Source organism: Dendropsophus ebraccatus, chromosome 6, assembly GCF_027789765.1.
Source record: "Dendropsophus ebraccatus isolate aDenEbr1 chromosome 6, aDenEbr1.pat, whole genome shotgun sequence".
NCBI lineage: Eukaryota > Metazoa > Chordata > Amphibia > Anura > Hylidae > Dendropsophus > Dendropsophus ebraccatus.
Window position 1 is genome coordinate 123,998,308 of NC_091459.1, and position 26,333 is coordinate 124,024,640.

General features: G+C 44.4%; 1 protein-coding gene across 2 annotated transcripts in view; it reads left to right on the plus strand.

Moving 5' to 3' along the window:
• Positions 1 to 26,333, plus strand: part of PTCHD4 (patched domain containing 4) — a 98,150-nt gene that overhangs the window by 60,458 nt on the left and 11,359 nt on the right. For both annotated transcript variants that reach the window (XM_069975822.1, XM_069975824.1), the window contains exon 2: positions 17,432 to 17,912. In XM_069975822.1, coding sequence (XP_069831923.1) covers positions 17,432 to 17,912 — 481 coding nt within the window. The remainder of the gene's footprint in view (positions 1 to 17,431; positions 17,913 to 26,333) is intronic.

Consider the following 26,333-nt stretch of genomic DNA (forward strand, 5'->3'; position numbering starts at 1 on the left):
TATCAATTCTGGACTCTCTTAGGGTACTATTACACGGAACGATAATCGGCCGAATAGGCCCTATCTGGCCGATAATCGCTCCGATGACTATGATCATCGGCTGATCGTTGAAATAGGTTTGGACCTATAATTGTTGAGCACCGACCACGCATCGCTACGTGTAATAGCAGTGCGTGGATGGTGGCTGACAATTTCCAAACTGTATACATTACCTATCCATGCTGCAGGGCTCCTCTTGGGCTCTGCTTCTCCCCAGGTCCCGCGCACTCCAGCCTCAGAGTAGCCTGTCTGAGCTGAAAGGCCGCTCAGCCAATCACAGGTCAGGACTGCCACGGCCAGTGATTGGGTGAGCGGCCTGTCAGCTTAGACAGGCCGCTCTGAAGCTGGAGCGCACGGGACCCAGGGAGAAGCAAAGGGCAAGAGGAGCCCTGCAGCATGGATAGGTAATGTATACAGTTTAAGCAAGGGCTGCAAGGACATTGGTAACAATGTCCATGCAGCCCTTGTTAAACGATTATCAGGCCGTGTAATAGCAAATAGCAATCGGCGCTCGTTTACAGTTATTATCGGGCCCCTATTGGCCTTTGTAATAGAACCTTTAGGTCTCCATGAATCCATGGACACTCAAGATGACCAGACATGTAGCCATAGACCAACCACTACAGATATATCTCTTAATTAATTAGTTAATTAATTGCTGGATACCACTGCAGTAGGGATGCACGATGCACCGAAAAATCGATACTACTATCGATTTTCGGGGCAAAAAAAACGGTTCGGTACCAGGATTTCCTGGTATCAATACTTTGTTAAACTACAAAATAGCGTAGTTTAACAGAGTATAGTGCAGAGAACATGACAGGCGGCTACCTGAGCGCCTGTCATGTGTTACATGACTACAACCCCCATCATCCCTGATAGCTGAAGTGTGTTACATGTATACAACCCCCATCATCCCTGATAGCTGAAGTGTGTGTTACATGCCTACAACCCCCATCATCCCTGATAGCTGAAGTGTGTGTTACATGACTACAGTTGCCATCATCCCTGATAGCTAAAGTGTGTGTTACATGCCTACAACCCCCATCATCCCTGATAGCTGAAGTGTGTGTTACATGCCTACAACCCCCATCATCCCTGATAGCTGAAGTGTGTTACATGCCTACAACCCCCATCATCCCTGATAGCTAAAGTGTGTGTTACATGCCTACAACCCCCATCATCCCTGATAGCTGAAGTGTGTTACATGTATACAACCCCCATCATCCCTGATAGCTGAAGTGTGTGTTACATGCCTACAACCCCCATCATCCCTGATAGCTGAAGTGTGTGTTACATGACTACAGTTGCCATCATCCCTGATAGCTAAAGTGTGTGTTACATGCCTACAACCCCCATCATCCCTGATAGCTGAAGTGTGTGTTACATGCCTACAACCCCCATCATCCCTGATAGCTGAAGTGTGTTACATGCCTACAACCCCCATCATCCCTGATAGCTAAAGTGTGTGTTACATGCCTACAACCCCCATCATCCCTGATAGCTGAAGTGTGTGTTACATGCCTACAACCCCCATCATCCCTGATAGCTGAAGTGTGTGTTACATGACTACAGTTCCCATCATCCCCCTGATAGCTGAAGTGTTATTGTGCATATTATAAGATTATCACCTTCCTGATGACGCACGGTAAATGGTGCAAGCGGAGAAACCACCAAATTCAGTACCACATAAAAACGTGCTACCAAACAAAACTACAGATCACCCCACAGCCATGCAGGCTAAAAGATAAAAAAGTGTTAGGAGTGAGAATAGGGCAATTTTTTTAAGAACATTTATTTTAAATAAGGCAAACTTTAGTTTTAAAATAATACGGTCCGTACGGGCGCATCTCTATTCTTGTGGGTTTTTTTTTTAAATAAAATTTATTAAGTATCGAATTGGTATCGAGCATTGAAAAAAAAAAAGTTGGTATTGGTATCGAACTCAAAATTCTGGTATTGTGACAACACTACACTGCAGTTGGCTTGTCTACTGGCTGAACTCCAACCCCATACATATTGGAGGGTTGGCTAGTCCCCCAAGTTTAATGTGTATACCCAGCATGAGAGAACCTTGCACCTTTAATACTCGCACTGTTTAAGGACATTTTCCCATGAAGAATTTATCAAACTGACCAAAACTTTTGTCCTTATTCAAAGGGATTCTCCCCCCAAAAATTTTATATGGAAAAAGAAGACTGTTACACACATTGTTCATTGGTTTTAGTGAGAACTGTGCAATGCCATATCTCCCCTGTGGAGGCACTGCAGGGAAATCGAACATGTGTTGCTTGATTTTCCCACAAACTATGGCTGGTTAGAAGGATTTCCAGCATCCATGTGCTCTATGGCATATTGAAGTGGTATAAAGTGGGTTGCTGTATATACGCCCTTGGGGCAGTGCCGGTATAAGTATATTTCGGTCTACAGTAAACTTTATGTGAAGGGTTCCTTTTATATACTGTTTTTCTTCCACTGCCGCATTAATAATCAGAATTGCATTTGTATTATTGTTGAGCCGCGGCTTCTGTAAGTTTTTTTTTTATTACAGTCCAGCGGTAATTATTTTTTAAGCTTTCCCCTTTATGCATTGCCTTTTCTATTCCGCCATTAACAATAAGGATTGGCTGTAGAACCGTATTGATAGCGGAGTGCTAAACCCTAGAGCATTATGTTTCATTAGATTCAAAGAACAAGGCGCGGATCCATTTGCTCTACATTGCATATTTATATTTTTGGCACCCGATGTAATGTTATTCTGTTTGTATTGTGAATGCGACATCAATGTTTTGTACAGCCCGGAGTTGTATTCAATGGGAGGTGGTAAAAGGACCAATCTGCATAATAATTCTGTGGAGCTCGGCTGGGCTGCGCAGTTTGGCATTTCGCAAAGTGGAAGATAAAGTTTTGTTTGTAAGGGCCGCAGTGCGCTCGGCAGCCGCGTCTCACTGCATAATATGTGCCTACCATTTACATATACATATGGACTGTCAGGATGGCATCTTTGCGGAGCGTTATGCACCCCTCGTGTGTGCGGCCGAGAAGGCACTGAATTTCTCGTATTCTGTTTCTGTGTTTTGTTTTGCAGTGTCTGAACACTGATTTATCTGCCAACTTTGTTTGGTGGACACACCCGACTGCACCTGCTGATTTCTGTCTGGCCATGTCATGGTTAATCTTTGTTTTGGTTCTGCTGTGACTGACAGGTCATCCTGCCAGTGGATCTCAGCTGTCTGTGCTTGGAGATCAGGGGGATGGTCCAATTGTGTTCTGGACCAGAGCTCTGGCCTCCTATATAACTAATGGTCCTTTTACACGGAACAATTGATCGTTCGTTTTTGCACGATAACGGTCGAATTCGAACGATAATCGTACGTGTAAACGCAGCGAACGATCAAACGACGAGCGATAAATCGTTCATTTTGATCTTTCAACATGTTCTCAAATCATCGTTGACCGTTCGTAAAAAATTCGCAAATCGTTCAGTGTAAACAGTTTTTCAACGATTTCACCTATTTGTGAGATAGGCTTAAACGATCGCAAAACGATCGCATAGCGAATTTTCCGTACGATGTATCGCTCCGTCTAAATGCTGATCGTTATAAAAAAAACATCGTTCATTCAAAATCATTAATTGTGCGATTGGGCGAATTATCGTAAAAGTACTATAACCCCAGTCTGTGTTCTCATTGCTGGTTATTGACTTTGTCTCCGCCTGCTTGCGTCTTCTGTTTCTTTGCTTCTCCTGATCTTTGCCTTGTATCTTTGACCTCCCTTGCTTGCCGCCTGCCCCAGACCATATTGCCTGTACTTTGACTTTGCCTATTGGATTCTGATTTTGTACTTTTGCTGCCCGATTGTTGTGACCCGGAATGTTTACTATTACAATCCCTTTGCAAGTTGTGCAAATACCCAATTATAAAGCTTTGGCTTTATTGAACATTGATTCATTGAACAGTATGCCTTTAGACAATCACTATAAAACACAGATACACAGATAAACTTCCAACCTTAAAGAGTTACTCTAACCAAAATCATTTTTCTTTTAAATTAACTGGTTTCAGAAAATTATATAGATTTGTAACTTTCTTCAATTAAAAAAAAAAAAAAATTCAAGTCTTCCAGCACTTATCAGCTACTTAATGTCCTGTAGGAAGTGTTGTTTACTTTTCAATCTGACACAGTGCTCTCTGCTGCCACCTCTTTCTATGTCAGAAACTGTCCAGATCTAAACAGTTCCTGACATGGACAGAGGTGGCAGCAGAGAGCACTGTGTCAGACTGGAAAGAATACACCACTTCCTGCAGGACATACAGCAGCTGATAAGTACTGGATAGATAGTGAGATTTTTAAATAGAAGTCAATTACAAATCTATATAACTTTCTGAAACCAGCCGTTGATTTGAAAGAAAAAAGAACTGTTATTACCAGTTGAATGCTCAGGTGTTTCTTGTTTATGTACTATTTTGTGACATTTTGACATACAAAAAAGTCCAGATCCTAGTGTGAATTCTAACCTCAAACCAGACCCTAGAATATAGGGTCGGGATGTTAAGGAAGAAAATAGTTTTCTTACTTCCATTCTCAGCACAGTTTTTCTGAAATTCTCTGTTTTATCAATATGTTATTCTGTGGTTTGATGCACTGGGAGCCCTTAGTACACCAATCCTTTCATCTATAAGAAGCTGAAGTGATCTGACTGCAGAGCGCTTCCTGTATACTCATGAGGAGGAGTGGTGTATCTGTGTGGCATCCCTAGAATAAACTTATAGCACAAACCATAGCCTAGAATAAACTGAGTTTCCAAACCAGATTGTAAAAAAAAAAATTGGACCCCCATACCAGACCCAAGAACTGCAAGTATGAAGATCAGGTTGGGGAGGGATTTTTTTTTCCCTTCATTGCATCGGAGTTGTGCTTTAAACTCCAACAGCAAACTGAACTAAAATCCCAGTATCAAATAAAAACTCAGACCCATAGCTGACTGCCAAAACCCGATTGGTCTGGGGTTTTAAAACAAACAGAAGAGATAGATAGATAGATATGAAATACATATATAGTAGATAGATAGATAGATAGATAGATAGATAGATAGATAGATAAGAGATAGATAGATAGATAGATAGATAGATAGATAGATAGATAGATATGAAATACATATATAGTAGATAGATAGATAGATAGATAGATAGATAGATAGATAGATAGAAGATTGATAGATGATAGATGTGAAATACATATATGATAGATAGATGATAGATAGATAGATGATAGATAGGAGATAGATATGAAATACATATATAGTAGATAGATAGATAGATGATAGATAGGAGACAGATAGATAGATAGATAGATAGATAGATAGATAGATAGATAGATATGAAATACATATATAGTAGATAGATAGATAGAAGATTGATAGATGATAGATAGATGTGAAATACATATTAGATAGATAGATAGATGATAGATAGAGAGAGATAGATAGATAGATAGATAGATAGATAGATAGATAGATAGATAGATAGATAGGAGATAGATAGATAAGAGATAGATAGATATGTATAGATAGATGATAGATAGATAGATAGATAGATAGATAGATAGATAGATAGATAGATAGATAGATGATAGATAGGAGATAGATAGATAGATAGATAGATATGAAATACATATATAGTAGATAGATAGATAGATAGATGATAGATAGGAGATAGATAGATAGATATGAAATACATATATAGTAGATAGATAGATAGAAGATTGATAGATGATAGATAGATGTGAAATACATATATGATAGATAGATAGATGATAGATAGAGAGATAGATAGATAGATAGATAGATAGATAGATAGATAGATAGATAAGAGATAGATAGATAGATAGATAGATATGAAATACATATATAGTAGATAGATAGATAGATATGAAATACATATATAGTAGATAGATAGATAGATAGGAGATAGATAGATAGATAGATAGATAGATAGATAGATGATAGATAGGAGATAGATAGATAGATAGATATGAAATACATATATAGTAGATAGATAGATAGAAGATTGATAGATGATAGATAGATGTGAAATACATATATGATAGATAGATATAGATAGATAGATAGGATAGATGATAGATAGGAGATAGATAGATAGATATGAAATACATATATAGTATAGATAGATAGATAGATGATAGATAGGAGATAGATAGATAGATAGATAGATAGATAGATAGATAGATAGATATGAAATACATATATAGTAGATAGATAGATAGATATGAAATACATATATAGTAGATAGATAGATAGATAGATAGAAGATTGATAGATGATAGATAGATGTGAAATACATATATGATAGATAGATAGATGATAGAGAGATAGATAGATAGATAGATAGGAGATAGAGAGATAGAGAGATAGATAGATAAGAGATAGATAGATAGATAGATAGATATGAAATACATATATAGTAGATAGATAGATAGATAGATGATAGATAGGAGATAGATAGATAGATATGAAATACATATATAGTAGATAGATAGATAGATAGATAGATAGATAGAAGATTGATAGATGATAGATAGATGTGAAATACATATATGATAGATAGATAGATAGATAGATAGATGATAGATAGGAGATAGATAGATAGATAGATATGAAATACATATATAGTAGATAGATAGATAGATAGATGATAGATAGGAGATAGATAGATAGATAGATATGAAATACATATATAGTAGATAGATAGATAGATAGATGATTGATAGATGATAGATAGATGTGAAATACATATATGATAGATAGATAGATGATAGATAGATAGATAGATAGATAGATAATAGAAGACAGATAGATAGATAGATAGATAGATGATAGGAGATAGATAGATAGATAGATAGATAGATAGAAATGAAATACATATATAGTAGATAGATAGAAGATTGATAGATGATAGATAGATGTGAAATACATATATGATAGATAGATGATAGATAGAAGACAGATAGATAGATAGATGTAACGCCTGGAGTAGTGGATCCACTGGACCGTCACCAGCGATGGCACTAACCTCACCAGGGAGCGGAGTCTAAGGGGCCGCTGGTTTTCACCAGAGCCCGCCGCAAGGCGGGATGGACTTGCTGCGGCAGGCGACCCCCAGGTCGCTACCCCTGGCTTGGTTGCTGGTGATGGCAGGCGAGGCGTGGCAGGAGCAGTAGGCAGGAGATGGTAGTGGCAGAGGTCTGTAGTCGTGACCGCAGGAGACAGGCTGAAGACAGGAGCAATAGAGTAACGGGGAAGCAGGAACCAGGAACAAGGACTAGGGACCGGGTAGTGGACAGGAATCAGGAACAAGGACTAGGGACCAGGTAGCGGACAGGAATCAGGAACAACAGGGAGCTGGGCCAAACGCTATGGGAAGCATGTAGAGGCTCCAACACCTGTAGTGAGGCAGGGCTGGAATTTATAGGGAGTGATTGTGCACATGGACCAATTAGGAGAGCACTGCCCCTTTAAATCTGAGACAGCCGGCGCGCGCCCTAGGAGGCGGGGACGCGCGCGCCGGCCGACACAGCGACGGACAGGAGCGTGGAGAGGTAAGGCGCCCCCCGGGGCCGAAGTGACAGCAGCGCCGGGTCCCTGCCTACGGACACCGGCTGCTGCATGGGGCAGTGGGGAGTCGCGGCGGCGGCCCGGAGCACGGGACGCCGCCGCGGCCGTGACAGTACCCCCCCCCTTTGGCCTCCCCCTCTTTCTGGCCTGTAGGAACCTCTTGATGAGGTCTTGGTCCAGGATGTTAGCCTTGGGTTCCCAGGACCTCTCCTCAGGACCAAATCCTTTCCAGTCCACTAGGAAGGATCGTCTCCCTCTGACAGTTTTCATAGCCAGAATGTCTTTGACAATGTAGACGTCGTCAGAAACGGCTTGTGGAGCAGAGAGCGAAGCCTTATCGGAGAACCGGTTGAGGACCACTGGCTTTAAGAGGGAGACATGGAAGGCGTTTGGAATCCGCATTGTAGGGGGTAGGCGGAGTTTGTAGGTGACAGGGTTGAGGCGTTTTAGCACCGAGAAAGGACCGAGGAATCGAGGACCCAACTTGTAGCTGGGAATCTTGAGTCGGACATATTTGGCCGAGAGCCAGACTTTGTCACCAGGGAGAAAATTCATGGCGGGTCTTCTTCTCTTATCCGCCTGGTCCTTCATGCGGACAGATGCCTTGAGCAGAGATTGTCGAGTCTGTTCCCAGATTGACTGCAGGTCAGATAACAACTCCTCCACGGCTGGGACCTCAGAGGATGGAGAGAGAGGCAGAGGAGGACGAGGGTTACGTCCATAGACCACATAGAAGGGTGACTTGCCTGTGGAGCTCGAGTCCAGATGATTGTAGGAAAACTCTGCCCAAGGAAGCAGACTGGACCAGTTGTCCTGGCGAGCGGAGACGAAATGTCGAAGATAATTGCCAAGGACCTGATTGACCCTCTCCACTTGCCCATTGGTCTGGGGATGATAGGCCGAAGAGAAGTCCAGCTTCACTTGGAGTAGAGAGCAGAGAGCACGCCAGAATCTGGAGACAAATTGTGAGCCTCTGTCAGAGACTATATGAAGAGGAAGACCATGGAGGCGGAAGATATGCTGAAAGAACAGCTGGGCCAGGCGAGGGGATGATGGTAATCCAGGAAGAGCCACGAAGTGGGACATCTTGGAGAAGCGGTCCGTGACAACCCAGATGGCTGTGTTACCCGCAGATGGAGGTAAGTCTGTGACAAAGTCCATGCCTATATGACACCAGGGGCGGTCTGGAACTGGCAAGGGCTGAAGTAGGCCGGCAGGTCTTTGATGAGAGGACTTGTTTCTGGCACAGATGGTACAGGACGCCACAAAGTCTTTGACATCCTGGAGTAGGCTAGGCCACCAGTAGTGGCGGGAGATCAGTTGCCCGGTCTTTAGAACTCCCGGATGCCCGGCCACCATAGAGGAATGACCCCATTTCAAGATGCGTTTACGGAGTGCGGGGCGCACATAAGTCTTACCGGGAGGCAACTGCTGCAGAGTAGAAGTGGCAACTGGTACTAGGCGATCGGGAGGTATTATGTGTCGAGGAGATTCCTCTTGCCCCATAACATCGGATGCTCGGGATAACGCATCGGCCTTGATATTCTTCTCGGCTGGACGGAAATGAATGGTGAAGTTGAACCGAGAGAAGAAGAGGGACCACCTGGCCTGCCGGGGATTGAGGCGTTGAGCCGATTGGAGGTAGAGGAGGTTCTTGTGGTCCGTGTAGATGTTAACGGGATGTTTAGCCCCCTCTAGGAGATGACGCCACTCCTCCAGTGCCAGCTTAATAGCCAGGAGTTCCCGATCTCCTATAGTATAGTTCCTCTCGGCAGGGGAAAAAGTCTTAGAAAAGAACCCGCAGGTTCTGGTCTTGCCTGATGTGTCCCTTTGCGAGAGGACTGCTCCGGCGCCCACAGAGGAAGCATCAACTTCAAGAGAAAACGGCTTGGAGACATCCGGGCGGACTAGAGCAGGAGCGGAGGCAAAGGCAGACTTTAGGCTATTGAAGGCATGTTCGGCCTCGGGAGGCCAGCGTCTAGGATCCGCCTTCTTCTTTGTGAGAGCCACTATGGGTGCAACCAGGGTAGAGAAGTGAGGGATGAATTGCCGATAGTAGTTGGCAAATCCAAGGAATCGTTGGATAGCTCTAAGTCCCTCAGGACGAGGCCACTGGAGAACAGCTGAGAGCTTGGCAGGATCCATCTGTAGGCCCCGGTCGGAGACAATGTATCCAAGAAACGGCAGGCTGCGCTGATGGAAAACGCACTTCTCCAGCTTGGCATACAAACGGTTGGCCCGTAGTCTCCGTAGAACCTGTCGTACATGGGACACGTGGGTCTGCTGGTCGTGGGAGAAGACCAGGATGTCGTCAAGATAGACAATGACGCAGACGTAGAGGAGATCGCGGAATAAATCATTCACGAATTCCTGGAAGACCGCTGGGGCGTTGCATAGGCCGAATGGCATGACCAGATATTCGTAGTGCCCATCTCTGGTGTTGAAAGCGGTCTTCCATTCGTCTCCTTCACGAATACGGATCAGGTTATACGCTCCCCTGAGATCCAACTTGGAGAAGATCCTAGCTCCACGGAGACGGTCGAATAGTTCTGGGATTAGCGGAAGAGGATAGCGGTTCTTGACAGTCACCTTATTTAAGCCCCGGTAGTCTATGCATGGGCGGAGGGAACCGTCCTTCTTCTGCACAAAGAAAAATCCAGCGCCAGCGGGAGACGTGGATTTACGGATGAAGCCCTTCTGTAAGTTCTCCCGGATGTAGGAGGACATGGCTTCCGTCTCAGGCACAGAGAGAGGGTATACTCGACCATGTGGGGGAGAAGTTCCAGGAAGAAGGTCTATAGGGCAATCATAGGACCGATGAGGTGGTAGAGAGTCTGCCTCCTTGGCCGAGAAGACATCAGTAAAGTCTTGGTATTCGTGCGGTAGACCAGACAAAGGCTTGGCGTTAGCAGGTGACCTCGTGGAGCACTTGGGTTGAGGAGGTCTCAGACACCTATTAGGACAGTCCTGGCCCCAGCTGAGAACCTCCCCAGTTCTCCAGTCCAGCTTAGGGGTATGTAATTGCAGCCAAGGAAGACCCAGCAAGATGGCGGAGGAGGAATGGCGCAAGACGTAGAAGGAGATCCTCTCCTGATGTAAGGCGCCCACCTGGAGGACTAGGGGTTCAGTCTGGCAGTGCACAGCTTCGGTAAGAATCTCGCTCGTGATCGAAGAGATAGACCGGGGTTGGGCTAGCTGTATCACGGGTAGCCGCCATCTTTGGACCAACGAAGCAGAAATGAAACTGCCAGCAGCGCCAGAGTCGATGAGGGCCGTAGTCTGGAGAACTTGCCCTGAGGGTGTCTGGATGGAGACTGGCATAGTCAATCTTGGAGAGGTGGCATTCACACCTAGGGAGACCTCTCCCACTGGACCTAGGTGCGAGCGTTTCCCGGACGCTGAGGACGTTGGGGACATCTCTGCCGAAAGTGATCAGCGCCACCGCAGTATAGGCAGAGATTCAGCTCTAGTCGACGGGCCCTTTCTTCAGTCGTCAAGCGAGCTCGATCCACCTGCATAGGAACTTCTGGAGACGACTGGGGCATAGGAGCAACGGGATTTTGGAATACCGGTGCCAACCGAGGATGGCGACGGGGCAGACTCAGACGCCGTTCTTGTCGGACCTCCTCCTCTCTCTCGGAAAACCTGGTGTCGACTCTGGTAGCCAGTAGAATGAGTTCGTTCAAGGAGGTAGGAAGGTCTCGGGCAGCGAGCACATCTTTCACTCGAGTGGAAAGGCCCTTCTTGAAGGTGGCTAATAGGGCGGCCTCGTTCCAGTCCAATTCAGCTGCCAGGGTGCGGAACTGGATGGCATAGTCACCAACAGAGGAGCTCCCTTGAGAGAGGTTGAGGAGAGCTGTCTCAGCTGAAGTAGCACGGGCAGGTTCCTCAAAGACGGAGCGAAACTCGGCCAGGAAGGTTCGGAGATTGGCAGCAACAGGGTCATCTCGGTCCCACAGCGGCGTAGCCCAGGCCAGAGCTCAACCCTCCAATAGGCTGATGATGAAAGCCACTTTAGAGCGCTCGGTGGGAAACTGACTACTTAAAAGTTCAATATGCATGGTGCACTGAGCCAGGAATCCCCTGCACAACTTGGGATCGCCTCCATATTTAGTCGGGAGGGCCAGTCGAAGTCTCGAGGTGGCTGCTGGTGGTGGTGAGCGCTGGGCTGTAGCATGCTGCTGTAGGGCGGCAGTCAATTGCTGGATTTGCTGCGACTGTTGCTGGATTTGTTGAGCCTGTTGCGCGACCACTCTGGCGACGTCACGGAGATCAGGCACCTCGCCGGGATCCATGGTTGGAGCCTACTGTAACGCCTGGAGTAGTGGATCCACTGGACCGTCACCAGCGATGGCACTAACCTCACCAGGGAGCGGAGTCTAAGGGGCCGCTGGTTTTCACCAGAGCCCGCCGCAAGGCGGGATGGACTTGCTGCGGCAGGCGACCCCCAGGTCGCTACCCCTGGCTTGGTTGCTGGTGATGGCAGGCGAGGCGTGGCAGGAGCAGTAGGCAGGAGATGGTAGTGGCAGAGGTCTGTAGTCGTGACCGCAGGAGACAGGCTGAAGACAGGAGCAATAGAGTAACGGGGAAGCAGGAACCAGGAACAAGGACTAGGGACCGGGTAGTGGACAGGAATCAGGAACAAGGACTAGGGACCAGGTAGCGGACAGGAATCAGGAACAACAGGGAGCTGGGCCAAACGCTATGGGAAGCATGTAGAGGCTCCAACACCTGTAGTGGGGCAGGGCTGGAATTTATAGGGAGTGATTGTGCACATGGACCAATTAGGAGAGCACTGCCCCTTTAAATCTGAGACAGCCGGCGCGCGCGCGCCCTAGGAGGCGGGGACGCGCGCGCCGGCCGACACAGCGACGGACAGGAGCGTGGAGAGGTAAGGCGCCCCCCGGGGCCGAAGTGACAGCAGCGCCGGGTCCCTGCCTACGGACACCGGCTGCTGCATGGGGCAGTGGGGAGTCGCGGCGGCGGCCCGGAGCACGGGGCGCCGCCGCGGCCGTGACAATAGATAGATAGATAGATAGATATGAAATACATATATAGTAGATAGATAGATAGATAGATGATTGATAGATGATAGATAGATGTGAAATACATATATGATAGATAGATAGATGATAGATAGATAGATAGATAGATAGATAGATAGATAGATAGATAGATAGATAGATAGATAGATAGATGATAGGAGATAGATAGATAGATAGATAGATAGATAGATAGATAGATAGATAGATAGATATGAAATACATATATAGTAGATAGATAGAAGATTGATAGATGATAGATAGATGTGAAATACATATATGATAGATAGATAATAGATAGAAGATAGATAGATAGATAGATAGATAGATAGATAGATAGATAGATAGATAGATAGTTCTGTGCACTCCTCCGGTCCAGTATTACTGATCCCCTGGCAGGTTGCTGTAGACTACAGACATGAGAGTATTTCTCTGCTTTGTATGTGCTCAGTAATGTTCTTCGCTCTTGGCCCCGACACCTTCTATTCCCCGGATATGTTTGGATGATGAGGCTTATTTGTTATCTCCTGTAGACACATGCAGCTGACACACAAAATCCACATGCGGCAGAAGGTAACAAAGCAACGTCCATTGTTTCCTGATAATGAGGTTAGCGCTTCACTGTCCGCTGAGACGCCATGACTCATTCGCACTCGCTACTTGCTATAATACAGTCACATATTTATGTGCCACGAGAGCGGATCTTCCCACATACGAGAAGGAACGCCGCTGTGGCAGAGGTAGCAATTTGTCATAGGTAAAAATTTATAGTGTGTTGTGTGATTTGCATAGGACTGCAGGTGAACCTTTCGCCTTACAGTAAACTTTAATATTCAGTAACAAACTCAGCTCTGCTATTGTAGTGTGTCACATGAATCATGGTTCTGCGATCCATCATAGCGCCCTTCTATGTGCCCTTGTTGTTGTTTCATTTAGAAGAAACTCTAACCCTAAGGTGTTACTTAACGGACAATGTGATGAAATAGTCACAGGGGCAATGAACTATAATAACCGTACATGAACTGTAAATGAACAGAGATCTTAGAGGGTTTTTCTGGCTGTAATTTTTATTTTGAAAAAATGAAACAAGCTTTACGTCTTTGCAGTGGGGAATAATAATAGTTAGTTTATTTTAAGTAGTCTGCCCCTTTGAATAAAAAAAATCCTGCCAGACAACCCCTTTAAATCAATTATTAAAGGGAACATCTCGTTTTAGTTTTAGTAGCGTGCCTGTATTTCATGCCAGTCACCATTTGCAACCAATCACAGCTCAGCTTTCATTTTACAAGGGCTCATGAAAATTTCAAAGCTGAGCTGTGATTGGTTGCCCTGGGCAACAAAGACCATCTTACTATAAGCCAGCGCCATAATTCTCCCTGACAGCCACTGGTTCAGGGTAATGATAATGGGGAGATTTATCAAGTGGGAATGTTCTTTGTTGCCCATGGCAACCAGTCACAGCTAAGCATTCAAATATTGATGAGGCTTGGTAAAGTGAAAGCTGAGCTGTAATTGGTTGCTATGAGCATATACATACACAAGCAACAAGATTCACTCCTCTTCCCTTGAGGTAGGGATGGCAGAGTCTTGTATACTTCACTGCTTGCTGAGCACAGTTGTGAGCTGCAGTGTCCTGTAGTAGGATGCGGGCCTAGCAGAGACGTAATATGGCAGCCACAAGTCCAACCTGGTGACCTACATGAGGACATCAGAAGGGAAAAGAGGCTCATGTGAAGCTTCTCTTCTCTGACTTGAAAGTCACTCCTTTTCATAGGCGACAAAAAAAGTAGCTAGATATTCCTTTAGTATGGACTGTAGGATATCTATATAATAAAAATCAAAGTCTGTCTGTCTGTCTGTCCTTCTGTCTGTCTGTCTGTCTGTCTGTCCTCTATAGACTTCCAAACGCCTGAACCGTTTGACCTTAAATTTGGCACACAGATAAATTGGGTGCCCGGGAAGGTTATTGCGAAGGTCCCGTCCCCGCCAGATGTACAGGAGGGGAGGGGGAGGGGGAAGAGAGGCGCCCCATAGAGATGAATGGGAAAATCTTAACCTTAGCAACCAATAGGATTACTGCTTTCATTTTCACACTCCATACCAGACCTGACCAATACCGCCATACTGTGACTGGGTAACACCGCCACACCAGACCTGACCAATACCACCATACTGTGACTGGATAACACTGCCACACCAGACTTGACCAATACCGCCATACTGTGACTGGATAACACTGTCATACCAGACCTGACCAATACCGCCATACTGTGAATGGATAACACTGCCACACCAGACCAGACCAATACCGCTATACTGTGCAGGATAACACTGTCATACCAGACCTGACCAATACCGCCATACTGTGACTGGATAACACTGCCATACCAGACCTGACCAATACCGCCATACTGTGCTGGATAACACTGTCATACCAGACCTGACCAATACCGCCATACTGTGACTGGATAACACTGCCATACCAGACCTGACCAATACCGGCAAACTGTGACTGGGTAACACCGCCACACCAGTCCTGACCAATACCACCATACTGTGACTGGATAACACCATCATATCAGACCTGACCAATACTGCCATACTGTGACTGGATAACACCGCTATACCAGACCTGACCAATACCGCCATACTGTGACTGGATAACACCCCCATACCAGACATGACCAATACCGACACACTGTGACTGAATAACACTGCCATACGGGTAACTACAACCCTGCAGGTATACAGGACACTACAGGTATACAGGACCCCAAAACTATACACTACAAGTGCACGGGACCTCCACAAAACTATATACTACAGGTATACAGGACCCCAAACTTTACAATACAGGTATACAGGACCCCAAAACTATATACTACAGGTATACAGGACCTCCACCAACTATATACTTCAGGTATACAGGACCTCCACCAACTATATACTACAGGTATACAGGACCCCAAACTATACACTACAGGTATACAGGACCCCAAACTATACACTACAGGTATACAGGACCCCAAAACTATACACTACAGGTATACAGGAACTCCACCAACTATATACTACAGGTATATAGGACCCCAAACTATACACTAAAGGTATACAGGACCTCAAAACCATACACTACAGGTATACAGGACCTACACCAACTCTATAATACAGGTATACAGCACCTTCACCAACTCTATACTACAAGTATACAGGACCCCAAATATACTACAGGTATACAGGAACTCCACCAGCTATATACTACAGGTATATAGGACCCCAAACTATACACTACAGGTATACAGGACCTCCACCAACTCTATACTATAGTTATACAGGACCCTCAAACTATTTACTACAGGTATACAGGATCCCCGAACTATATACTACAGGTATACAACACCTCACCAATTATACACTACAGGTATCCAAGACCCTCAAACTATAAACTACAGGTATACAAGACCTCCACCAACTATATACTACAGGTATACAGGACCCCCGAACTATACAGTACAGGTATACAGGACCTTCACCAACTGTACACTGCAGGTATACAGGACCTCCCTCAACTATACACTATAGGTATACAGCCCCCCCAACTATGCACTACAGATATGCGAGACCCCTAAAAACTATACATTGTGGGTATACAGAACCCCTCCAACTATGCACTACAGGTATACACTAATTCCACTGATTAACTCAGATGAAACAATACCTTTAGCTTGGCCTCCTGGGCACCTTAGAACAAATCTAATTAACACACTGACACTTTATACCCGGGCAGCGCCGGGTACATTTTCTAGCATTGTATACTTTTCGGGAGTCTATAAAACGCTCCTAGCCTGTGCTGGCAGAGTGAATTATGCTGGTCTCATGTAGTATATAGAGGCTACAGAATGACTCTGGTCCACTACGATATAGTGGCCACAAGGGACACTGGCCTACTGCCTTATGAAGTAGCCTCAAGATAGATGGATGGATGGATAGATCCTCTTAGGACATTATGTGCTGTATATAAAAAGAAATATCTGATGTACAGAGTATATAGAGACAGAGAATATTTCCTTGTTAGGTCGTGCAGTCCCCGTCTGTAGTGCGGTATAATGTGTGCGTGCTGCACTGCGTAAAGCATAATAAAACCTATTAACTAGATGTCTTATCATTTCATATGCAGGAAGTCAGAGAGCGGTTTTATGTGTGTATAAGGGCATTTATGCGGCTAATAAAAATAACATCACTGGAGATACTGAACGCCTACATTATACATTATATACGGCCTTCTCCTTATCTATATTTATAACACAGCTTAAAAAGGAATAGTAATTTAATAGAAAGGACGAGAAAGAAGTATGACTAGACTGTTTATATATTACTGGATGGGTGCAGAAGTTGAGTCCTGGTATATAGAACCATTAAAAAAATTAAAGGGGTACTCCAGAGAAAAATATATATATTTTTTTTTTCAAATTTACTGGTTCAGAAGGTTATACAGATTTGTATATTACTTCTATTTAAAAATCTCAAGTCTTCCAGTACTTATCAGCTGCTTTATGTCCTGCAGGAAGGGGTGTATTCTTTCCAGTCTGACACAGTGCTCTCTGCTGCCACCTCTGTCCATATCAGGAACTCTCCAAAGCATGATAGGTTTGTTATTAGGATTTGCTACTGCTGTGGACTGCCTTTTAATCCCATTGTTTATCTTGTGGTTTTGCAGAATGGAAGACACAGTTTTATTGGACACCAATTGGGAGGTGTCGCCGAAGTTCCCAACAGCAAAGATCAAAGGGTCAAGTCTGCAAGAGCCATTCAAATGACCTACTACCTCCAGAATTATGGCTCCTCTACCCAAGACCACATCAACGAGCAATGGGAAAACGAATTTTGCACACTAATTCACCAGCTGCAAGAAGAACATCCGGACATCCAGATGTATTCATTAACGTCCTTCAGCTTGCTCAGAGACTTTCAGAAAACCATAGAGTTGTCTAGAAGTACGATTGTGGTGAGTCTTATGCTGGTTCTTCTGGCCGCCACTCTTTCCAGCTCTATGAAAGACTGTCTACGTAGCAAGCCTTTCTTGGGTCTCCTGGGAGTACTCACTATTTGTATCTCCAGTGTCACAGCGGCAGGGATATTTTTCGTAACGGATGGAAGATATAACTCGACTCTGCTGGGAATACCATTCTTTGCTATGGGTAATGGTTTATTATACATATATGTGTGATCGAGCATGGGGGATTATAGCCTTCGGTTGGACAAAGTGGTGGTGCATCATGTGATGTCAACACCCAATGGTTAACAGGTTGATAAAAAAACATTTAGGCCATATTATGTTTACACTAATTTTCTCTTGACACTGCTGTCCTGGTTTTCAGTGCCATCTCTGAGAAACGAGAGACATCATCAGCTCCCAACAGACCCATTGACCTATAAAGGAGTCCTTTGGGTTTCGCGTGGTGTCTCTGTGCTGTTCTCCAGATTAGATATGATGAAACTGCAGACAGAGGATTCTGATGGAGCTTCCTTATATTGGAAGAAGCATTTCTTTATGTTCCCCCCTTGCAGGAAGAGAACTGACAACTATGCTGAAAACTATTTTGGGCTTAGGCAAAAGGTTGTCACCCGGGTTTTCAATGGACCCGTCGATGATAAATGTGAACGTAGCCTAACACAGGGATAGGGAACCTTCAGCCCTCCAGCTTTCGCTAGACTTCAATTCCCATCATGCCTGGACAGCCATAACTTAGGCATAATGGGAATTGTAGTTTGAATCGCATCATCCCCATCGCTTGCCTAAAATCATACCGTAGGACTTCAAGCGAATGTACCACCAGTACATTAATTTTAAGCGTTTCACATGGATAGAACAGCGCTGGTGCAGGAAAGCCAGTGTGGCAGAGTTTTTTTTTAACCGCGGCCCAGTTCCCGTTTTCCCGCCATTCAGTTCCCGGGTACCAGCCTGGGGGGGAAACACTGGCGACCGACTGGCCCGCCCTCAGTGGAAGGAACCCCCCGTCCCTCTATGATGTGGCTCCATTAGAATCAATGGAGCCGCATCATAGAAGAAATGGGGGGTTCCACCCACTGGGGCGAGTTGGCCAGCCTCCAGTGCTTCACACCCAGCCAGTACCCAGGAACAGAACAGCGCCATACGCAGTAACTGGGCTTCCCCGCGCGGGTGCCATTCTATCCATGTGAAACAGTTAAAGTGAGTGTACTGATGCTTTAAGATGGATTTATTGTTCGCCAGATTTTTCCACATAAACCTTAATGGGGTCCAACATGATTCCATTAGCTTTTCTGTACAGTAGCAAAATAGTGTTTTGATAGGTTTGTGAATAGCACTGTATGCTGCACTGTTGTGGTCAGAAATGCAGGAAGGGAATAGATGACTACTGTCTTATGAATGGAGACTATGCCAAGCCAGAATCTTTCCAATTAGTGACAGTTACTTTTGCATCTTGCTCAATAAGAGGTTCAACACACGACAATATGTTTAAATAAAACATTTTAATGCCACATACAGGATAAAACGGTTTGCCAACATACCTATTGCTTTATAGTATACAAAAGGTAAATACCACCATACATGTTGCCACCATACTGTTACTGACCAAATACAGTCAACTGAGGCCGATACTACCAAAAATACCAGTATAAAAGGGGCTAATACTATAACCACCACTATTACAACCAAACTGTTACTGACCAAATCCAGTATACTATGACCAATTATACCAATGGTACCAGTTTACAAGGGGCAAATAATACCACCACATACTAATGCCACTACTGAATAAAATCCACTGTACAAAGACCAATATCACCTCATACGGAGACCATATAGTAGGTAGATCCCAGCTCTACACAGGGTCTGCAATTGTGGTAACACTGCAGTTACATCCAGTCACTCACAGGGAACGTCTTCTCTGACTAAACCACAGGGGATGTCTTCTCTGAATGAATCACAGGGGACATCTTCTTTGAGAGAATCTAAGGGGGCATCTTCTCTAATTAGAGTCACTTAATTTCCTTTTTATTCTCCATCCAGCTGGTGGACTTCTCCCAGCCATGACTTATCTGCAGGATCTGCCAGACTAACATTTTAGACTCCTTATTATTAGACTCCCTACCTCATACTCTTCACAAACTCCACATCCGTATTGGGCCATGTGTACTCTCATATAATGGGTAGGCCCAACTCTGTACCCCTATACTTTATCAGGCCTCCTTTGTGCCCCCATATAGTATGATGCCTCTCTGTGCGCTCCTATATAATATATGGCCCCCTGTGTAGTCCCCCTATAGTAGATGACCCCCTGTGTAGTCCCCCTATAGTTGATTGCCCCTGTATAGTGCCCCTATTGTAGATTATTCCAGCAGACACTCACCATAATATATCATAATTATTTTTATGATAGTTAAACAGCAGCTTTCTAATGATCATGTAAGCAATAAATGATACTTTCCACAACCCAACTCATATTTCAAGCAGAAGACAAATATTTATTTCGCCAACTGGTTTACAACAAAGTTTCTTGTTGCCCGCAGCGGAAAAAAAAAGTCTCCAGAAATTGATATTGCGATTATGACAGAAGACAGATTGCCAAATCAATAGAATATTCGTGTTTTAGCGAGATAGAGGACGGAGGGAAAACTAAAAGGTTTTATATAATTTTCTACTTGGCTGAATCTCTTCGGAGTCCCTCTGGTGATATAATAAAGACACAGAGAAAAAAAATGTTACAATTCGGAGTAAATATAAGTTACATCCACAAAAGCATAAATTGCATTTTAAACCTGCAGGAGGTTTGTGGTTATGGGCTAAGTAAATGCGGTGAGATGGTGAGACGGCATGTGGAATATAAAGCAAATAGCATCAGATAAGAGGCCGGCAATGTACCTCCATATAGGACTCCCGATGCAAAGGAGCTCCCACTGACCAGCTTATTCTAGGGGGGGCCATTCTGAGTTTTGCAATTAGTCTCTATTGATTCTGAATGAGATCCACTCTGGTTGCCATAAAGCATTGACTGAAGCCCACTCTATGCTGGTAAATTACTAGACCCCAAAGATTATAGTAGAATCTTTGAATCTTCAACGACATTAGGTACTTAAATAGAACTGAGTTTCAAACCCCACCCAATCTGGAGACAAGAGAGGGGGAAAAGTGGCCATGTTTTTGTAGCGCTGGATAACCTCTTTAAGACCCCCATATAGAGTAGATATGTGTTGGCCAAACCCACCAAATTCAGTAGGACAGGCCTGATTCCTAATGTATGGGGGCTCCCAACTTTCTTCTTGATGGAATAAAAGAATGTAAGAACTTTCTTTTGTCCTCAGAGAGATAAACTTCACCAGGGGGTCACAAGTATTCATTTATGGGTTGACTGATCAAGATATCTGACAGCTAAATAATCTTATCATTTTGGCCACCTTAACAGCTGTCAGGCAAGTGCTCATTCAGCCAACAGTTCCTTCTTCCAGCTTCCCCATGCACATGAGTGTTCAGCCGTAAGCAGTGGCTCAGAAAGCTCAGCATTTGACTCCCTGAGGCTGGAGAAGATGGACTGCATTCATCTTCTCCAGCCACCTGAAGTCAAGTGCCGAGCATTCGGGGTTTCACAAACTCAAACTAAGGGCCTATTCTCTCTACAGAATCGGCACAGAGATTCCGCTCTGAACCTCCGACCGCGGATTCTGCGACGAATCCAGCCTGCTATCTCTTTTCAATGGGAGGCCTTTACTGCAGTTTCGCTCATCCAGCTCTATTTACCACCCATTGAAGGAATTGCCGGCAGGCCAGTCCGACCCTGATCACATGACACTATAGAGAGTATCTTGCGCTCGCTTCATTTATTTCAGGTCACTGTTTTAATTCCACGCGTTTCCGTCTTTAGCAGTATACATCAGATATTGGTTTTCTGTTTAAGACAGCGTCTCCCATAGATATAAATCTCTCCTCATAAGCATTTCACTGTAATTGGCTGCGGTTCTGCCAGGCTCACCATCTGACTCCGGTATTGATAAGACTTGAGTAATGTACAGATACATTATTTAGCTCTCAGCTGGGGTGGGGGGGCACGGATCACACTTCTCTAATTAAATTGGCTTTTCTTTTGGCGTTCACGTAAATCGCAGATTTGCCTTCAGGAAACGCTAAAAATAAACTGTAGCGGAAATGACACGTGACCAATAAAGAAGGTGTAGATGATATATGCCAGGTTCCTTAGCCTGGAGTCCGGGAAGGTGCAGTTTATTACCATATTACTGATCCCTAAGGAATTATTATTGCATTTATTTACGTAAATTAGGTAAGACAACTTCATAGGGTAAATGAAGGTTAAATTCTACATAGGATTATACATTCTAAAGCATAGGTATAGGAAAGGATGGGCCCAGAAGGTCATGTACTCTCTATAAAACAGTACAATACAGAGAAAGATATAACAGATATAACATGCATAAAACTTATTCTATATGAAACATTGAGTTGCTTAGTACATTACATTATTTATTACATTATTTTTTTTAAGAAATCAACAGGCGTGATCGCAAACAGTTTTGTAATATATTCTCTTAAAATTTTTCTATGTTTAAAGGACAACTCCGGCGAAATTTTTTTTTGGCTTATTTAACACACATTACAAAGTTATATAACTTTGTAATGTGGTTAAATACCCGGTCTGGCCCCCTTCCCCCACTTTCCGACCCCCGACCCCCCCACCCCGGAAGTTAAAGAATATATACATTACCTATTACGGTCGTCACGGTCCTCTTCTCTGGTGTCGGGTGATGTCAGAGCTGGGGGCGGTCCGGGTCTTCTTCCTCCTCGGCGTCTTCATTGAGAGTGAATGGGAGAGAAAAGGCTGCTGGTGCACATGCGCACCAGCAGCCTTTTCATTGGCTGGAGCGCATCACATGGCTTCCAGCTTGCTCAGCCCTGATTGGCTGAGCTTGCTGGAAGCCATGTGATGCGCTCCAGCCAATGAAAAGGCTGCCGGTGCGCAAGCGCGCTGGCAGCCTTTTCTCTCTCATGGACCCGGAAGAAGGAGACATCGCTGGACGGCGGACGCAGGTGACGGTGAGGCGGACGGCGGGCGAATGGAGTGGCGATCGTCACCGGAGGGATGGTGAGTATGGTGTCTGTGTGTGTCTGTGTTTTTTTTTTTGGGGGGGGGTCCCGCCGGAGTTGTCCTTTAATTCAATGTTATGCATATGGCCACTAGGTGTCTCCCTTCACTGTGCTTGTGTACAGTTGCTGAGCATCCACATTCAGTAGAATCCTGGGGATGCTCACATTGTATGGTCAGCTCTCCTGTCACATAGCACCAAAACCTCTATAACCACACACTGACATTATACTGACTGAATTGTTGCATAACAGAGAGCAATGTCTTCTGGTAAGCTGCAGAGCTGACAATATAATTAAAAAAGTTTATATAATTAGCCTAAGTTAATTGTCCTCAGTTGATATACCTGCATGATGAACAAGTCTTTCCTTGTGTGAGCGCACAAAGTAGTGGGACTTCCTGTGTTTGATCTTTTTTTGAACAAAGCAAAGACCAACTGTCTGTATATGGAGGGCGCAGGGACCACAGTTTGGCCATGTGTCATTTAAATAAACATATAAATGTAAAATAAAATGAGGAATATATTGCAAAACTGCTTGTAATCACCACCCCTGTTAATTTCTTTAAAAAAAATTTTTGCAACAGGTACACTTCAAGATTTTAAAGTGTACCTGTCATCATAGAAAGCATTTGACATGTATAGCCCCCACATACAGTAAAGCCTCCTGGCTGCCCCCACATAGTGTATAGCAGGGGTCCCCAAACGTTTTACACAGGGGGCAAGTTCACTGTCTCTCAGAGCGGTGGAGGGCCGGACTATATACTGCTGCTATATCTGGTCCGCGGCGAACTGTTGCTGCAAGAGGACGACGCTGTCTCTGTCCATGAGGAAGAGGTGGAGAGGAGGATCATTACATTACATTACTTATGCTGTACTGATCATATGTTACATCCTGTATTATACCCCAGAGCTGCACTCACTATTCTTCTGGTGAGGTCACTGTGTACATACATTACTTATCCTGTACTGATCCTTAGTTACATCTTGCATTATACCCCAGAGCTGCACTCACTATTCTGCTGGTGGGGTCACTGTGTACATACATTACATTACTTATCCTGTACTGATCCTGAGTTACATCCTGTATTATACTCCAGAGCTGCACTCACTATTCTGCTGGTGGGGTCACTGAGTACATACATTACATTACTTATCCTGTACTGATCCTGAGTTACATCCTGTATTATACTCCAGAGCTGTACTCACTATTCTGCTGGTAGAGTCAGCATATTACTGACATCACTCCTAAAGTATATACTAAGCAGTATATAAATAGAATCCTGGGAGATCGGAGCTGTGAAGGAATCACACCGGAACCTTCAGCAGCCTAGACCTTACTAGATATTTTCAGGTTTCTTGTCCTCTGAGAGTGTCTAGAGGTTATATAAGGTCCTGAGTTAGAGCTCGGTACTCCGATGAGCCGCCCTTGTCCAAACCAACCAATCAGGAGAGTCAACGACACCATACACTAATGTTGATATATCTCCATGGACTCCATCGCTGCTCATACAGTCTCAGGATCTGTCAAGTAAATAGAGACGTTTCCCTCAAATTGAGCATAAAGTGATCCGTTTTCTGTAGACCTTTAGCCGCCCAACTCTCCAGAGAAAATTTCCAGGACAGTCATTCAAGGGAGATTAATTTTTTCGAGGCCAAAAATAAATGCTCATGTAATAATGGAATAATGAGGTTAATATTTCAGTGTGTGCGGCTGGAGGCTTGTATGCCGGATGAATTACTATCAGCAACGTTCCAGAGGAATCTATACAGGAACAGATTTAATTAAGTGAGAAGCTTATTAACCGACTCCGATAAATTATTTATTTCACATGGGAAACATCCGAGTAATGTAAAGATGTAATCGGGTTAGTCGCCGGCTCGTGTTTTTGCTGTTCACCCCCGGAGCGTTTGTAGCCGGACAGATGCAGATACAGTAGACGCAATTTACTGGGCGTTTAGCAACAAAATACTGGGATGTTGATGATCTAGACCCTGGGGGGGATTTATCAAGGACTTTGCATCTATTTTTAGGTGAATAACTGGATTTGTGGCCCATTTTTGGTCTAAGGTTGGGTTCACACTGCGTTTTTGCAGTCTGTTTAACGTATACGTTTTATGGGGGGGGGGGGGAACAGATGCATCTGTATGCAATTCGATTGGATCTTTTTTTCCATTGATTTTCTTTATAAAACGATATCAGATCAAAACTATGCATTTTTTTTCCTTTTTTTTAGGATACACAAAAACATGGTTGACCATGTTCTTGTGTACGTTAAAGTAACCATTTAGAAATGGATGTGTTAAACGGACTGCATAAACGCAGTGTGAAACCAGACTTGTCCCCCCCTTAAGTGACTAAAATATGTGGCATATGTGCAGCTCAGGGGGTTCATCCAGTGGTGGATTATAATATGTCTATTTTAGGGGACTGTCCCCGGGTTTCAGGTGCCTGCGGGGCCCATGGCTGTCCAAAACTTACACTTTTTTGCTGTGTGGAGTCCATGCTGCAGCCATGTCATGATCTGTAAAAAAAATTGCCCCAAAAATTGCTTTTTAATTGTGATGATTTTGCCCAAATCATGGCAGAAATGCAGTAGGAAAGCAATTTAGCAGTGTTTCTGCAGACTGTAATGTCACAGAGATCCTGCCAAGTCTGCAGTGCACCATAGAGGAGGAGGAGAAACAGGGCTGTAGGTATGTGAGAAAGAGAAGAGCGCAGGGAGGATAGTGACAATGATAGGTTAACCAATCAGGGGTGGCAAGGTGACCAGTCTGGGATTGGGGGGGGGGGGGAGAGTAACCACTTGAGGGGGCTTGGTGACCAGCCATGATAGAGGAGTGTAAAGGTGACCAGCTTGCAAGGGATGTGGCACGGTGACCATGGTTGGGTTGTGGGCATTGTGACAAATCGGAGGTAATGGAGGACCGAAAAGAGCAATCAGTGAGAGAGAGGAGGAGGGCCATGGGAGCAGTGTGTCTGTGTTTGACAGAAGGGGTGTCATTATGGTCTTATGTAATGTTGTGGTTTGATTTGAATTTACACAATTGGTGTTGCTGACGCTCTTGTTTACATGTCTCTGTAGTTTTATGGACAATGACTATCGGGCAGCACTGTTCACAATCGTCAATTTTGGTACTTGGTACAGTATGGTACTTCGACTTAGAATTTGGTGCCTTATCAGAGAGGCCATTGTCCCCACTCACCATAACTGGGGATTTTGGAATTGACCATTAGACCATATATATAACATATATAACTCCAAGGATCTCACAAGTGTCTTTCTTGGGTGTTTATTTACACTAGGCCTAAAAATGAGCCACGTGTTTCGGTCCTGCCCCAGGACTTTGGAGGAGCTTGATAAAGGTGTCAGTCCAACACCGAAATACGACGCTCATGGGTGATATAGTATTATTGCACTGGATGACCCTAAACTAAACCACTGCATAGAATGCAAAATGATTAATGGGCCATTATTCTCCTT